Here is an 18,094-nt window from a genome sequence, read left to right on the forward strand (position 1 = left end):
TTCTTATTTGTGTTGACCTCAGCAGATAAGGATCTCCATGCTTCGTACATATCACAGTTCTAATTCAGCCATGGGGCTTGACCTAAAAAGGAAGTGAATAGTAGATTATTACTTAGACTACAGCAAATGGCCACCATTCTGCTCCTACACTTGGCAACTGACTGACATCATTTTATGACAATGTCTGTGTCATCAAATGATCTTGTTCCCTTTCTCAGAGCTATATATTTATGCTATGATAGGAGAGCTGTATATCTTTGTTTACCTGATGGTGAAAGAGGAACAAAGTGGTCTATTGCTGGAATGATATCACTGTCATGTTTAGTAGCCTTCACCAACAGGACAAACAGTGGATATTATATATGGCTCAAGTTTCCCCTGTGCTGTGTGACGTGTGAGATGAGATATTATATGGTGTCTGCACAGAAATTATTTGCTTTTCCTTCAGGTGAGATACATTGCCTTTTCAAGTAGGTGTAAAAGCTTTGTCCTCCTTCATTCCTGTGTGTGTGTGTGTGTGTGTGTGTGTGTGTGTGTGTGTGTGTGTGTGTGTGTGTGTGTGTGTGTGTGTGTGTGTGTGTGTGTGTGTGTGTGTGTGTGTGTGTGTGTGTGTGTGTGTTTTGCATGTCTGCGAGTGTGTATTGTGTGTGTTTGCGCATTCTCAGACACATTCGTTGAAATGTGTGTGTGTCTGTGTGTGTGTGTGTGTGTGTGTGTCTGTGTGTGTGTGTGTGTGTGTCTGTGTGTGTCTGTGTGTGTCTGTGTGTGTCTGTGTGTGTCTGTGTGTGTCTGTGTATTTGTGTCTGTGTGTGAACGTGTATCAGTATGAGCATGTGTGTGGGCGGCGGAATGACGCCAGTGTGTGGGTGCACAAAAGCCAAGACAGTGCCCCCAAGTAACTTTCAAAAACAACAGAGTAAATCCTTTAGCCAATACACCTACAGCAAGTTAACTTGGACAGTAACACTGTCTTGTCTGGAAGTTTACAGAAGTTCTTACAGAAGCAGAACATTACCCAGTGCGTCAGCTGACGAGGGGTTGCCGCCGCTGACAAAGGACATTGATACGGTGAGCAGAACTGGCCCAGCATCACTCCTCCAACTCTTCAAAGCCGTCTCTGTGCTGTGGTCTGACTGAGTGTGTGAGGAGACAGACACAGCCTTGTGACCAAGGCGTTAGCGGATGCCCGCTGCGCCTCTTAAAAAGTAGGTACTACCAGTTTACTGCGGTGTATCTATGGAGGTTACTGGCCTGTTAAAAGTCGTCATAAAATCTATGATTGTAAGGTGGTCCTCATAAGAATGTACTCTAATTGGCTAAGGATATGTACCTGTAAAGCCACCTAGGGACTTCCTAGGATAGGATAGCTTGTGCCAGCTATATACAGTACAGTACCAATTGGATACACAGGACCTTCCCTAAGACAACAGTACTAAGGCAGGTGTTTAAAGAGGTATACTCAAGGAGTGGCATACAGGTTACAGTAATCCTTTCTGGGGGGAATCCCAATTTTAAACGTTAATGTACACTAACTTAAGTCACTCACTGAAGTTTTATTTCCAAATGTGCCCCTTTGTTATCTTGAAAAAGAGGCATGTATTGACTGTGTACTATCTACTCAATAATAGATACACTACATGACCAAAAGTATGTGGATACCTGCTCATCGAACATCTCATTCCAAAATCATGGGTATTAATATGAAGTTGGTCCCCCTTTTGCTGCTATAACATCCAGAACCTCTTCTGGGAAGGCTTTCCACTAGATGTTGGAACATTCCTGCAGGGACTTGCTTCCATTCAGCCACAAAAGCATTAGTGTGGTTGGGCACTGATGTTGGGCGATTAGGCCTGGCTTGCTGTTGGCATTCCAATTCATCCCAAAAGGTGTTTGATGGGGTTACATCACAGAGAACGCATTTCCACTGCTCCAGAGTCCAGTGACGGCAAGTTTTACACCACTCCAGCCGACGCTTGGTATTGCGCATGGTGATCTTAGGCTTGTGTGCTGCTGCTCAGCCATGGAAACCCATTTCATGAAGCTCCCGATGAACAATTATTGTGCTGACGTTGCTTCCAGAGGCATTTTGGAACTCGGTAGTGAGTGTTGCAACCGAGGACATACGATTTTTACACACTTCAGCACTCGGCGGTCCCGTTCTTTGAGCTTGTGTGGCCTACCACTTCGTGGTTAGCCGGTGTTGCTCCTAGATGTTTCCACTTCACAATAACAACAGTTACAGTTGACAGGACAGCTCTAGCAGGGTAGAAATTTGACAAACTGATTTGTTGGAAAGGTGGCATCCTATGACAGTGCCAGGTTGAAAGTCACTTAACTCTTCAGGAAGGCCATTCAACTGCAAATGTTCCCTATGGAGATTGCATGGCTATGTGCTCAATTTTATATACCTGTCAGCAATGGGTGTGGCTGAAATAGCCGAATCCACTAATTTGAAGGGGTGTGTCCACATACTTTTGCAAATATAGTGTATGTTCATTCAATGTGCAGAATACAGAATATTATACATTCCCATTGATCCTACCAACAACCTCAACACATTCGTGGTTTCACATGGTAAGGAGAAAATTGCATTGTAGGATTCTAGGAATTCCAGGAACCTTTGTCGTTCCCCCACACAACATATTACCATTAAACAAGAAGTCACTAGGGTTTACCCCCTTACCCTCCCTCTATCAATTGTCCAATGAGTAACAAATGACTGAATGGCGAGAGTCACCTCTGTGATGAATCTTGTTGAATCAAATGAGTAGATCTCAAGCGCCACTGAGCCATTCATTCAACTTTCTGGAACAATTGCTGAGAGGATAAAGCTAAGAGGCTTGTGGGATTTCAGTAGGTCTGTGTGGTATGGTGACGTTTACATCACAGTAATGGGAGGTGTGATTGAAAGTCATTGCCTGAAGCCCCATACCTAAGTGCACAGTCTTCACTGAGTGGCAGTCATATTGTTTTCAACATGGGGTCCAACTATGGGGTGAACAAGGTCTTACCATGCCTTGATTCAGACGGGTTGGGTTAAATGCAGAAGACACATTTCAGTTGAATGCATTCAGTTGTACAACTGATTAGGTATCCCCCTTTCCCCTTATTGAACATGACCTGACTCCATGCAATGACATCTTGAGGGCCAATTAAAGGCAATGGGAGAGTCAGACTAATCCGTACATTGCCAACTTCCTACGTACTGCCCACAACACCAAAACCCTCCTGTGCTGCTATGGGGGTACATTGCCTGTTTCCCTTTTTAGTTAGAAAGTGAGGGTGTGAGGGAACAGACACCCCTGCGCTGGCCCTCTCTCCACCACCCCTGGGCTGGCCCTCTCTCCACCACCCCTGGGCTGGCCCTCTCTCCACCACCCCTGGGCTGGCCCTCTCTCCACCACCCCTGCGCTGGCCCTCTCTCCACCACCCCTGCGCTTGCCCTCTCTCCACCACCCCTGGGCTGGCCCTCTCTCCACCACCCCTGCGCTGGCCCTCTCTCCACCACCCCTGGGCTGGCCCTCTCTCCACCACCCCTGGGCTGGCCCTCTCTCCACCACCCCTGGGCTGGCCCTCTCTCCACCACCCCTGTGCTGGCCCTCTCTCCACCACCCCTGCGCTTGCCTTCTCTCCACCACCCCTGGGCTGGCCCTCTCTCCACCACCCCTGCGCTGGCCCTCTCTCCACCACCCCTTGGCTGGCCCTCTCTCCACCACCCCTGGGCTGGCCCTCTCTCCACCACCCCTGGGCTGGCCCTCTCTCCACCACCCCTGGGCTGGCCCTCTCTCCACCACCCCTTGGCTGGCCCTCTCTCCACCACCCCTGCGCTGGCCCTCTCTCCACCACCCCTGCGCTGGCCCTCTCTAGCCTCTACTATTTTCTGCCTCCCAACCAGCCAGTGTTGTGTAGATTTTGTAACTCCACAGCCCCTCCTCTATCCCTCTACTCCACTGCTGGGTTATAATTAGCTAGCAGAGCCATGGACGCCACCACACCATCACTGTCCCTCCTTTCTGCCCACACACACCGAACACACATCAGGCAATAAGGAGCTCTGACGCACTTCCTTTCTGTGTGTGTGTGTTTGTGGTGTGGGGGTGTTAAAGGATCTGCCGCTGATTCAGAAATGTTCTATTCATGCTGATTGTGTTTGAAGTCAAATCAAATCAAATTTGATTTGTCAAATGCGCCGAATACAACAGGTGTAGACCTTACAGTTAAATGCTTACTTACTTAACCAACAATGCAGTTTTAAGAGTCAAGTGTCAAGTCAAAAATAGATAAGTCAAAAATTCAAAAATTCAAAAAAATAATAATTAAAGAGCAGCAGTAAAATATAACTAGCGAGGCTATGTACTGGAGGTACCGGTACAGAGTCAATGTGTGGTGCACCGGTTAGTCGTTTATTATGTTTCAGCGCTTGTTTCCAGTGACAAAGAGAGGGAGGAGGGAGATTGGTGAGATGAAGAGAGACATAAAGAATAGAGAATTTAATTAGGGTGTTATAATTGACATAGATATCCCTGTTTTAGTGGTCATCTCCCAAGGCAAACCATACTAACACACGTACTCGACACACACGTACATTGTAAAAATGTTGTACTGTTTTATCTTTTGTTTTATATGTAATGTAAGTGCCTTAATGTGTTTGGACCCCAGGAAGAGTAACTGCTGCATTGGCAACAGCTAATGGGGATCCCTAATAAATACAAATTCAAAATACAAAGACCCCTGTCAAAGAGAAAATAATAAGATTGTGAGAAACAAACATAGACGGAGCTCTCTCTGTCTGTCTCGCTGTCTCTCTCTTTCTGTCTCGCTCTCTGTCTTGTCGTCTCTCTCTCTCGGTCTTGCTGTTTCACTCTCTGTTTCACTGTCTCTCTCTCTGTTTCGCTGTTTCTCTCTTTGTCTCGCTGTTTCTCACTCTGTCTCGCTGTCACTCTCTGTCTGTCTCGCTGTCTCTCTCTGTCTGTCTCGCTGTCTCTCTCTGTGTCTCGCTGTCTCTCTTGGTCTCGTTCTCTGTCTCGCTGTCTCTCTCTCTCTGTCTCTCTGTCTGTCTCGCTGTCTCTCTCTTTCTGTCTCGCTCTCTGTCTTGTCGTCTCTCTCTCTCGGTCTTGCTGTTTCACTCTCTGTTTCACTGTCTCTCTCTGTCTCGCTGTTTCTCACTCTGTCTCGCTGTCACTCTCTGTCTGTCTCGCTGTCTCTCTCTGTGTCTCGCTGTCTCTCTTGGTCTCGTTCTCTGTCTCGCTGTCTCTCTCTCTCTGTCTCTCTGTCTGCCTCGCTGGCTCTCTCTGTCTGTCTCGCTGTCTCTCTCTGTCTGTCTCGCTGTCTCTCTCTTTGTCTCACTGTCTCTCTCTCTCTGTCGCGCAGTCTCTGTCTGTCTCGCTGTCTCTCTCTTTGTCTCACTGTCTCTCTCTCTGTCTCGCTGGCTCTCTCTGTCTGTCTCGCTGTCTCTCTCTGTCTGTCTCGCTGTCTCTCTCATTGTCTCACTGTCTCTCTCTCTCTGTCTCGCTGTCTCTCTCTCTGTCTCGCTGGCTCTCTCTGTCTGTCTCGCTGTCTCTCTCCGTCTGTCTCGCTGTCTCTCTCTTTGTCTCACTGTCTCTCTCTCTGTCTCGCTGGCTCTCTCTGTCTGTCTCGCTGTCTCTCTCTGTCTGTCTCGCTGTCTCTCTCATTGTCTCACTGTCTCTCTCTTTCTGTCTCGCTATCTCTCTTTGTCTCGCTGTCTCTCTCTGTCTCGCTGTCTCTCTCTCTGTCTTGCTGTCTCTCTCTTTCTCACTATTTCTCCCTCTGTCTCGCTGTCTCTCACTGTAATATCTAAGTAATCTAACCTAACAATTTCACAACAACTACCTTATACACATACATTTTTCCATTATTCAAGTGGCTAGAGTTGAGTCAGTAGTTGGCAGCAGCCACTTAATGTTAGTGATGGCTGTTTAACAGTCTGATGGCCTTGAGATGTTTTTCACTCTCTCGGTCCCAGCTTTGATGCACCTGTACTGACCTCATCTTCTGGATGATAGCGGGGTGAACAGGCAGTGGCTCAGGTGGTTGTTGTCCTTGATGATCTTTTTGGCCTTCCTGTGACATCGGGTGGTGTAGGTGTCCTGGAGGGCAGGTAGTTTGCCCCCAGTGATGCGTTGTGCAGACCTCAGAACCTCTGCAGAACCTTACGGTTGTTGGCGGAGCAGTTGCCGTACCAGGCGGTGATACAGCCCGACAGGATGCTCTCGATTGTGCATCTGTAAAAGTTTGTGAGTGTTTTTGGTGACAAACCGAATTTCTTCAGCCTCCTGAGGTTGAAGAGGCACTGCTGCGCCTTCTTCACCACGCTGTCTGTGTGGGTGGACCATTTCAGTTTGTCCGTGATGTGTACGCCGAGGGACTTAAAACTTTCCACCTTCTCCACTATTGTCCTATCGATGTGGATAGGGGGCTGCTCCCTCTGCTGTTTCCTGAAGTCCACAATCATCTCCTTTGTTTTGTTGACATTGAGTGTGAGGTTATTTTCCTGACACCACACTCCGTGGGCCCTCACCTCCTCCCTGTAGGCCGTCTCGTCGTTGTTGGTAGTCAAGCCTACCACTGTAGTGTCGTCTGCAAATGAGATGATTGAGTTGGAGGCGAGCATGGCCACGCAGTCGTGGGTGAACAGGGAGTACAGGAGAGGACTGAGAACGCACCCTTGTGGAGCCCCAGTGTTGAGGATCAGCGGGGTGGAGATGTTGTTACCTACCCTCACCACCTGGGGGCAGCCCGTCAGGAAGTCCAGGACCCAGTTGCACAGGGCGGTGTCGAGACCCCGGGTCTCGAGCTTAATGACGAGTTTGGTGTTAAATGCTGAGCTGTAGTCGATGAACAGCATTCTTACATAGGTATTCCTCTTGTCCAGATGGGTTAGGGCAGTGTGCAGTGTGATTGAGATTGCGTCGTCTGTGGACTTATTGGGGCGGTAAGCAAATTGGAGTGCGTCTAGGGTGTGAGGTAGGGTGGAGGTGATATGGTCCTTGACTGTCTCGCTGTCTCTCTCTCGCTGTCTTGCTGTCTCTCTCTGTCTCGCTGTCTCTCACTTTGTCTCGCTGTCTCTCTCTGTCTCGCTGTCTCTCTCTTTCTGTCTCGCTATCTCTCTCTTTGTCTCATTGTCTCTCTCTCTGTCTTGCTGTCTCTCTGTCTCGATGTCTCTCTCTGTCTCGCTGTCTCTTACTCGATGTCTTTCTCTTTGTCGCTGTCTCTCTATGTGTGTGTCTCTCTCTCTGTCTGTCTCGCCTGCTCTCTCGCTGTCTCTGTCTCGCTGTCTCTCTCTCTGTCTCGCTGTCTCTTACTCGCTGTCTCTGTCTCGCTGTCTCTCTCTCTGTCTCGCTGTCCCTCTCTCTCTCTCTGTCTCGCTGTCTCTTACTCACTGTCTCTCTTTCTCTGTCTCCCTGTTTCTTTCTGTCTCACTGTCTCTCTCTGTCTGTCTCGTTGTCTCTCTCTCTTGCTGTCTCTCTCTCTGTGTTTCGCTGTCTCTCTCTGTCTCACTGTTTCTCACTCTGTCTCGCTCTCTCTCTCTGTCTGTCTCGCTGTCTCTCACTTTGTCTCGCTGTCTCTCTCTGTCTCGCTGTCTCTCTCTTTCTGTCTCGCTATCTCTCTCTTTGTCTCATTGTCTCTCTCTCTGTCTTGCTGTCTCTCTCTCTGTCTCGATGTCTCTCTCTGTCTCGCTGTCTCTTACTCGATGTCTTTCTCTTTGTCGCTGTCTCTCTATGTGTGTCTCGCTCTCTCTGTCTGTCTCGCCTGCTCTCTCGCTGTCTCTGTCTCGCTGTCTCTCTCTCTGTCTCGCTGTCTCTTACTCGCTGTCTCTGTCTCGCTGTCTCTCTCTCTCTCTCTGTCTCGCTGTCCCTCTCTCTCTCTCTGTCTCGCTGTCTCTTACTCACTGTCTCTCTTTCTCTGTCTCCCTGTTTCTTTCTGTCTCACTGTCTCTCTCTGTCTGTCTCGTTGTCTCTCTCTCTTGCTGTCTCTCTCTCTGTGTTTCGCTGTCTCTCTCTGTCTCACTGTTTCTCACTCTGTCTCGCTCTCTCTCTCTGTCTGTCTCGCTGTCTCTCTCTTTGTCTCTCTCTCTGTCCTGCTGTCTCTCTCTGTCTCGCTGTCTCTCTCTCTGTCTCACTGTCTCTATCTGTCTGTCTCGCTGTCTCTCTTTGTCTGTCTCGCTGTTTCTCTCTCTGTCTTGCTGTCTCACTCTGTCTCTCTGTCTCACTCTGTCTCTCTGTCTGTCTTGCTGTCTCTCTCTGTCTGTCTCGCTGTCTCTCGCTGTCTCTCTCTCTGTCTCACTGTCTCTGTCTGTCTCACTGTCTCTGTCTGTCTCGCTGTCTCTCTCTGTTTCTCTCTGTCTCTCTGTCTCTCTCTGTCTCGATGTCTCTCTCTCTGTCTCGCTGTCTCTCTCTGTCTCGCTGTCTCTCTCTGTCTCGCTGTCTCTGTCTCTGTCTCGCTGTCTCTGTCTCGCTGTCTCTCTGTCTCTGTTTCGCTGTCTCTCTCGCTGTCTCTCTTGCTGTCTCTCTCTCTGTCTCTCTCTCTGTCTTGCTGTCTCTGTCTCACTGTTTCTCACTCTGTCTCGCTCTCTCTCTCTGTCTGTCTCGCTGTCTCTCTCTCTGTCTCTCTCTCTGTCTTGCTATCTCTCCCTGTCTCTGTCTGTCTCGCTGTCTCACTGTCTCTATCTGTCTGTCTCGCTGTCTCTCTTTGTCTGTCTCGCTGTCTCTCTCTCTGTCTTGCTGTCTCACTCTGTCTCTCTGTCTGTCTTGCTGTCTCTCTCTGTCTGTCTCGCTGTCTCTCTCTCTCTTGCTCTCCCTGTCTCTCTCTCTGTTTATGTCTCTTTCTCTCTTGCTCTCCCTGTCTCTCTCTCTCTGTCTCTCTCTCTGTCTCTCTCTGTCTCTTTCGCTCTCTCTCTCTTGCTCTCCTCGTCTCTTTCTCTCTCTCTCTGTCTCTCTCTTTGTCTATCTCTCTTTCTGTCTCTCTCTCTCTGTCTCATTTCTATCCGTCTGTGTGATTGAATCATGTTTTAAGGAACACGCGTGTACTCATGTACACAGACCTGTGGCCCATATCCTCCCACACATGTTTCATGTACATACGTTTCCCTGACTGAGTTAGATTATGGTTCTACTCTAGTTTTGATCTCAGAACCACTAGCATTATACCCTTGTTTTAGCAGCAGGGAGCCAGCCTGTAAGCTTTGTATTAAAAAGGCCAGTAGCGCAATAACTATTGCAGTGGTCTGCTCATAAAACTTCAGTCATCAAGTCATAGTATTTCCATGGGAAACATTTTCAATTTGATCGTCATTTATTTATTTTACGTGAGAAGATTAAAGCATTCACATCAAGCCATTTTTCAAAGGGCTTTCTGAGTGCTAGAAGTCAAGAAGCTATAGCACAATGGAAAATGGAGTCTTTTCATCTCATTACACAAGGTCACTGTTTGTTTGTGTTAGAGGCTGATGTCACCGACCAACAAAAGCCACTGTACAGAGCAGGCTCTGTGACTCCTGCCTAAGCCTCTCTAAAGACTGAAAGGTTTATTCATGTCTTCAGATGGTTTTCATATCAGCCATTAAGACGGACATCATTTAGCTTTTTTTTCTCTACATTTTTGTTGCTTAGAATGTCTTGTTTGTTTTGTTATTATGTCTTTTCCCTTCCCTTTTCTCTTACGTAGTTAAACGCTGCAATTATTTGCTCGGATAACACCAGAGAATTCGATAGAGTCCATTTTCCGTTAGTAAGTCCCGCTGCCTCCCCTCACTTTAGTGGGAAAAGAGGGCATTTCGTCACCACCGGGAAAAAAACACATTTTTCAAATCACACTGGTCCTCTCCAATATTTTATTTTTACTGCTACGTATTTCACCCTATTCGTCACATGGAACCGGTTGAGCAACTTAAAGTTCCTCCACAAATTTCCCACTGTGTTCTTTAATCCAATATAATGTCACATGGTTTTTATAGTCTTTTTTTGAGGAGTTATGTAATAAAAACAAGCTGCATCACATCACTCACTTTGTGCAGACAGGTTCCTTTTGCTGAAAACCTTGTGATCAACTCCGCTCACCCTCTGTGATCTGTGTTAAACGATTTCTGTGTGTGTGTGTGTGTGTGTGTGTGTGTGTGTGTGTGTGTGTGTGTGTGTGTGTGTGTGTGTGTGTGTGTGTGTGTGTGTGTGTGTGTGTGTGTGTGTGTGTGTGTGTGTGTGTGATAAACGCGGACCAGGCTTCCCATTTCGTATCTCGTTGCCATCATCTTGTTGTTTCCACCTCGTACATTTTACACGGAGGAGGTTTACCTTGCTTTTCCGCTCAGTAACTCCAGACCTTGACCCTCCAGGCCTTGTTTAATCTGTGGAGGCCATGGAGGCGACAGACTGTGAAATAGTGGTATGTTTCTCTGTCGGGGAGACTTATCACCTCAATGAAATGTGTTAATCTCCTCCGCTACACTTGCGTGTTCTGTTCATGAAGCTTCAAAGGGGAGAATGACTCAATCGTTTCTTGTGGTAATACCTCTTCTTGAAGCGTTTATCCTCTTTCCACCCACACCATGTTTCCCATACTTTCACAGAAAAGACCTGTGGTTTAGTGATGTGGCCATGTCTGTATACGCGTGTGGTTCTGTGTGTGACATTGGCTTTATAGTGAGTGAATGTGTTTGTTCATGCATATTGTTCAGTAGGACATAGCTCTGTTGGTTGTTTCTCTCACCCTACCGGAACTCCCTGCGCTGTGTCTGGTGATAGTTACCTCATAAACCTAAAGAGCATATTGGCCATGCATCACCTCTAAGCATTAACACACAGCATTACAGGAAGTATCCCATTTACCTGTGTAACCCAGTCATTGTATTCACCGCCACACATGCTAAGGCTACTATGTAGTGAGTATCTGACTGCTGCTTGGTATTCATGCTCACGCTACGTTAGCTATTAGCTAACAGCCCCATAGGAAGTCTCGCTCTACTTGTATCCGGTCACGACAGCTACTGTATGGACACCTGTTATATCCATCACTATCCTCTAGATGGTTTTGTACATTTTGTATTATGTCACTGAACATTTGTGTCTAACCAAATAAACAAGAGCTATGAGCTGACTGCCCTTTAGGAAACCACATGGTAGTTAGTACTCAGTGCTCTGCACCCACACAGACCTGCATGCTCTCGATGGGTTTGGACATTATGTATCATGACCTGAGTGTTTGTGTACAAAACCATTAGCTAACAGGCTAGCACCGCAATACTCTTACACACACCACCACTCTCTCACCACATTTGAACTTTAGTTCTAACTGGCTGTAGAACTCAGAGAGAAACTTAACAGTGAACGAGTTGGGACACAGTCAAACCCTCCTCTTTGTGTGTGTGTTGGTGCGTGCGTTTGTTCGTGTTTGTTTGTGTGCATAGCCATGCTCCATTATGTCTGAACTCTATGACGATGGCCCACAGAGAATGTCTCTGACGGGAACACCCTGTTTTTTGACATTGTGCCCCTGGGCAGGGTGTCCGGGCAACTGTTACCAATGACATCACGACCTAAAGTTTGTAACGCTCTGGGTGTCGGGGGGTGTGAAGTCAAGCGCAGGAACAACAGACAGTTCAAATATGGTGCATTTAATGCACAACTGGCAAACAATGTCCACACGAATTAACACTGGGTGCAACAAACAAATGTCCCCTACACGGAGGACAAAAAAACCCAGTCCAAAATACAATTGATGAACGAAACAAACCAACGTTCATCTACTCCCGAATCCAACATACAGCTGAACAATCCCTCACAAAGAACCGTACGGGCTGGCTGACTAATAAAGCCCCACTAATTATAAATCACCTCAACACAGGTGTAACAAATAAACACATAAGGAGGGGGAGGAAAAAGAGTCAGTGGCAGCTAGTAGGCCGGTGACGACGACCGCCGAGCCCCGCCCGAACGGGAAGGGGAGTCACCTTCGGTCGGAGTCGTGACAAAGTTACTGATAACAACGAAACCTTTAACTCCATTTAGACATTTATAATATATATATTTCATATTTAAAGGTATTCTCCCCAGGAGATCTACCAATGTGAATAGAGGATGTACATCTACTGTGTCTCTGAAGCATAGAGACACACTTATAAAGTATTCCATCCATCATAGTGGTGTAGGGAAGGCTAGGGAATAATCTCCACATTGTCCCTCACTCCTCACTCCCGTATCACCCTGGCTCCTTTAGGACAGAGTAGGTGAGCGGAGTTGAGCGGTTGGCTATCCCGCTCATCGCTCATGGAGCAGTGCTTGTGCACCGCTTCGGCACTCCACGTCCTTTCCAACCGCTCCACTAAAAACCTCTTTTTCTCACACGAAAAAAAACTGCCTCTCCAAATTCCCCCATTCATTAACATCACAATTTAACCAACACCCATCTATTTTTGTGGCTACCTGAACCTACCATTTGGTTTTGAAGTATTGAAACCAAACCATATACAAGCATTTCGCTACACTCGCAATAACATCTGCTAAACAAGTGTATGTGAGCAATACATTTGATATGATTTGAATGAAAAGTATTTTAATAAACATGAAAAGGTGAATGTAAGAAGCGCTCATCATTTCAAATAGGCAACATGTCATATTAAACAGCATATTAACACTCTAAATAGGTCAGGCGCCAGGCAGAGACTAAGAAGGAACAAAAATGATTATTTAGGCTGTATTATTTCAAGGCTATAGCTACAAAGAAATAAATTGTGAAGCATTTGCGAATGTGACACACAAGGCTGGTAGGGAGTCAGGGACATTAAGCGCTCAGCATTTAAACAACATTTCGTTGTACTAAATAATTATAGTCTATAAATTGCCTACATAGGCTGTAACTTACTTAAGCAATAAGGCACGAGGAGGTGTGGTATATGGCAAATATTCCACGGCTAAGGACTGTTCTTATGCATGACTGTCACGCCCTGACCTTAGAGATCCTTTTAATTCTCTATTTGGTTAGGTCAAGGTGTGACTAGGGTGGGCAATCTATGTTTTCTATTTCTTTGTTGGCCGGGTATGGTTCCCAATCAGAGGCAGCTGTCTATCGTTGTCTCTGATTGGGGATCATACTTAGGCAGCCTTTTTCCACCTGTAGTTTGTGGGATCTTGTTTTTGGTACTGTGCTGTTTAGCTCTACTAGACGTTACGTTTCTGTTGTTTTTTCGGGATTCATTTAATAAATTAAAATGTACGCCTACCACGCTGTACCTTGGTCCGATCCTTCCATCGACGATCGTGACAGAAAATCCCACCTCAACTGGACCAAGCAGCGTGCCCGGGAGGAGATGGCATTCTGGTCTTTGGAGGAGGTTGAGGAGAGAATAGCCTGGACTTGTGAGGAAGTATTGGAGAGATACAAGACCCTGCCATGGAAGCAGGCGGAGGCAGCGAAGGACGATCAACGACAACTCCAGGGTTCGCAACCACGACGCAAGCACGAGAGGCAGCACCCAGATTTTTTTGGGAAGGGGGCACACGGGGTGGTTGGCGGAGCCAGGTTTCAGACCAGAGCCAACTCCCCGCACTCCTTTAAGGAGCGTGTGACCGTTCAGGCACCATGTTATGCGGTGATACGCACTGTGTCTCCAGTGCGCATTCACAGCCTGGTGTGCTCGGTGCCAGCTCTCCGCACTTGCCGTGCGAAAATGAGCATCCAGCCAGGACGGGTTGTGCCGGCTCAGCGCTCCTGGTCTCCAGTATGCCTCCTCGGACCACGATATCCTGCGCCGGCTCTACGCACTGTGTTTCTAGTGCGCCTTCACAGCCCAGTGCGTCCTGTGCCAGCGCCCCGCACTTGCCGGGCTAAAGTGAACATCCAGCCAGGACGGTTTGTGCAAGCTCTACGCTCTAGACCTCCAGTGCGCCTCCACAGTCCAGTACGTCCTGTGCCTGCTCCTCATGCTCGTCCTGAGGTGTGTGTCACTAGCCCGGTACCACCAGTGCCGGCACCACACACCAAGCTTCCGGCGACAGTTCCCAGTCCAGAGCTTCCGGTGACAGTTCCCAGTCCAGAGCTTCCGGCGACAGTTCCCAGTCCAGAGCTTCCGGCGACAGTTCCCAGTCCAGAGCTTCCGGCGACAGTTCCCAGTCCAGAGCTTCCGGCGACAGTTCCCAGTCCAGAGCTTCCGTCGACAGTTCACAGTCCAGAGCTTCCGTCGACGTTTCACAGTCCAGAGCTTCCGGCGACGTTTCACAGTCTGGAACCTCCTGTGACGGTCCACAGTCTGGAACCTCCTGAGACGTTCCACAGTCCGGAACCTCCTGAGACGGTCCACAGCCCGGAACCTCCTGAGACGGTCCACAGTACGGAACCTCCTGAGACGATCTATGGTCCAGAGTCCCCGGCGATGATCCACGGTCCGGTGCCTCCGGCGACAATCCACGGTCCGGTTCCTCAGATAACGTATCCACGAGCGGAGTGGGTACTTCGCCCCGCACCGGAGCCACCCCCGACGGTAGATGCCCACCTGGACCCTCCCCTATTGAGTCAGGTTTTGCGGTCGGAGTCCGCACCTTTGGGGGGGGGGGGGGGCTACTGTCACGCCCTGACCATAGAGAGCTGTTTATTCTCTATGTTGGTTAGGTCGGAGTGTGATTAAGGGTAGGTTATCTAGGGGAATTATATATCTATGTTGGCCTGGTATGGTTCCCAATCAAAGGCAGCTGGTTATCGTTGTCTCTGATTGGGGATCATATTTAGGTAGCCATTTCCCCATTGTGATTTGTGGGATCTTGACTATGGATACTCTTGCCTGGCTGGGCAGGGATGTTTTTATTCAAAATAACCCAATCAAAACAGAAAGTTCCTTGAAAGTTGGAATATGCCAGGCCTATTGGGCCAAAATCAATTATGGCCTATTGAATAGATAATGGAACAAAAATGAAGGAATCCTTTAAGAGATCAGATTATTATTTTAGAAATACTTTGCTACAGTGACACACTTAATTAGCTATCCACCTCATTCCTTTCTTTTAGCATATGCATGTAGTAAGTAGCCTACACCATCATGCTTTCGGGAAATTTGTATTTTCAGATTCCACAATGATTCTTTAGTTGTGGACACTACATCACCACACTCCCTCTCTTGCTCTTGGCCCTCATCTTTGTAAGTCACCTTGATTTTGCACCTGTGTGTTTCTTTATTAAAATATTTAGGGAACTCCATGACAGTAGCTAAAGCAAGGGGTTATAGCAGCACCCAAGTAGACTACAAATGCATGCTGGGCCGGGCATGCCCTGAGCTCGTGAAGTGAGCTCTACTGGAACGGGCGCGAAGGCCGACGCTCCAGCCTTTGGGAATCTCGCTCCTCACTCCAGTCAAATTGGGCACGCTCCACTCCCTGCTCTGCTCCAACTCCGCTCTGCTCACATACTCTGCTTCAGGGGTCCTTCTGCCTGCGTCAGTCCTCTCCTCTCCCAAATGGTGGAGTGATTGACGTCGGTGACATATTTAACCGTTCCTCTTTTCCCCTCCTTCTTTCTCCTCACAGGGAATTAAGCCGGACAGCTTCTTCAAAGTAAAAGTCCCTGAGTTGAAAGAGATCATAGAGGGATGCATCCGCATAAATACAGACCAGAGGTAGAGTAATCAGATAGGAATTCTCTTTACTCACCTTACCTCAGACATCCGCATTCAGTCTGTCACTGCGTGGGTGTGGTATCAAATGTTGGATAGATTCTAGGTCGAAGTGTGTGTGTGTGTGTATTTCTTAATGTGTGAAAAACATTAGACAGACAGTTTTGTTCCTCCTAGACAAAGGATATTATACCTGTCAGGCTAGTTTGTCTAGACTCTTTGTCGCTCTCTCTCCAACATTAATCTAAGGGCACTGACATTGGAACAAAATAAATTGTATCAGTCTCAGCCAACAACTGTGTAAATGCCCTGACGAGAACAGTTTTATGATTAAATTAGCTTTTCTAATTTCTCATTCTCTTTCAAAGCATTGATCGAATGATGGTGTGAGCTAAAAATAACAGTGAGAAACGACTTCAGACATACATAATTCAAATGTTGCCACATTACTATGGCGAGGGAACTGGGTGACACACACATCGACCATCGTTAATGGTGTCAGGTTTCAGGCCCCCTGGGGTTCTAATGAGATGATACCTGACCTGCTGTTAAATAGGGGGGCACATTACATTACACACCTATCCATCTCTCTCCTTTGGCTGTGTGTCAATTGTCTAAAGTGGCACAGAGTCTAACTCACCACATCCACCCACCTATAGTAAAATACTGTTGTTTTTATGTTTAGTTAATGACTATAAAAAGAACAGACTGCGAAAATACAGTAATATCCAATGGATTATAGAACTAAGAAAACAGTGGCCTCTCCAGGTACACCATCCAAGACCTGCTGGAACACACCTTCTTCAAGGAGAACAATGGCGTCCATGTTGAGCTGGCGGAGGAGGACGACACAGTGAAGTCTGGCCTGAAGCTGTGGCTGCGTATGGACGACACCAAGAAGCTGCATGGGAAGTACAAGGACAACAACGCCATCGAGTTCCTGTTTGAACTCTACAAGGATGTACCCGAGGAGGTGGCCCAGGAGATGGTGGGTTGTTGATGGATTTCCGTACCCCTTTCACATTTTGTGGATCTCAAGTGTCAAGTTCACTGATTGCTCTCACCCTCCCCCCTCCCTCTTCCTAATCTTCTCCCTCACCCCCTTTCCTTCCCTCTCCCTCATCCTCTCCCCCCTCTCCCTAGGTGGTGCTGGGCTTCGTCTGTGAGGCAGACTACAAGCTGGTGGCCAAAGCCATCCGGGACCGCGCCACCGCCATCAAGCGGCAGCGGGAGAAGCAGCGCCGGATAGCCGAGGAGGCCTTGCGCCAACAACAGGAAACTGTCATTGAGGAAGAACCAGAGTTGGCCCCTGAGCCAGAACCGCCCACCCCCAAACCTCAAATAGCCCTTCCCATCAAACCGCCCAACCCCGCCCTTGTCTCGTCACCCCCTGACCAGAGTCCGCCCACTCCGACGGTGTCGAGGCCGGTGATGTCCGTGGCTAACGGCTCGGTGGATTCGGGGATAAACGCCAGCTTCACAGCAGAGACGGAGGAGCAGGAGGCAGACCAGCGGCTGCACTACAACATCAGACACGCCAGCTACTCCTCTGCCACATGTAAGGATACACTCACTATACCAGTGGTTCTCCTCTCCTTCGGGGACCCTCAGACGTGAACTAGCTCAACTGATTAATCTATTCAAGGGCTTGATGATTTGTTAACAAGTTGAATCAGGTGTGCTAGCTCTGGAGTGGCTGGTCGTCCCCGAGGGGAGGTTTGAGAACCGCTGCACTATAGTGCAATCACATGGTTATATATAGCAGAGACATTTATCCCAACCTTGTGTCGTTTCATAGCTGAGCTCCTGAAGCTACACATTTGCCCACAGACAGTATGTACAGTCGAGCCTTCTCACACAACCTTCAAGATTAGTACCTGAGGCACATACTCGCTGATATATGTGGAAGGTTTAGCCAAAACATGCTTCAAACATTCATTGCTGACATGCTCATGCCCTGGATTCGGTATTACAGTATCACAGCTGCACTGTGTGTGCATGGGCCCACGTGTTTCCTTTTATCTGTACAGCTAAAGGGGTATCAGTGGAGGGTGTATTGGAAACTGTTGGCTCAACAGACTTTGCCTAGGGCACGTGCTACATAGCCCTGTGTAGATCCCATGTGTTTTTTATATATCTCTTAAGTAGACTAATCTTTTGCAGTTGTGCCTCTGTCCATTTGTTGTGGTTACTCTCGAGCCCTGCTAATCCATGTAGCCGTCCCTCACGGTGCCTGTTAGTGGAGCCCAAAAAGGACCCCTCCCTCAGGACATGTTAGGATTTTTCTTTCATTATCAAATAACAAGAAACATTGAGTATATTATTATTAATGAATAATATTATTATTATTATTTCCAGACAAGACATATCCTTTACAGTATATGTTGAACACAGTCAGGGGTACATGACATAAAGAAGAGATTGATAACATGTTAACGCCTGTCTGTCTCTTCCCTCCCACTTCCCTTCCTTTAACCATGATGT

General features: G+C 47.8%; 1 protein-coding gene across 2 annotated transcripts in view; it reads left to right on the forward strand.

Annotated features, from left to right (window-relative positions):
- The window catches only part of LOC129827646 (serine/threonine-protein kinase WNK4-like), a 77,526-nt gene that overhangs the window by 39,851 nt on the left and 19,581 nt on the right, over window positions 1–18,094 (forward strand). For both annotated transcript variants that reach the window (XM_055888676.1, XM_055888684.1), the window contains exons 5-7: window positions 15,525–15,613; window positions 16,379–16,598; window positions 16,754–17,168. In XM_055888676.1, the coding sequence (XP_055744651.1) occupies window positions 15,525–15,613; window positions 16,379–16,598; window positions 16,754–17,168 (724 nt within the window). The remainder of the gene's footprint in view (window positions 1–15,524; window positions 15,614–16,378; window positions 16,599–16,753; window positions 17,169–18,094) is intronic.

This window comes from Salvelinus fontinalis, chromosome 2 (genome assembly GCF_029448725.1).
Source record: "Salvelinus fontinalis isolate EN_2023a chromosome 2, ASM2944872v1, whole genome shotgun sequence".
Lineage (NCBI taxonomy): Eukaryota > Metazoa > Chordata > Actinopteri > Salmoniformes > Salmonidae > Salvelinus > Salvelinus fontinalis.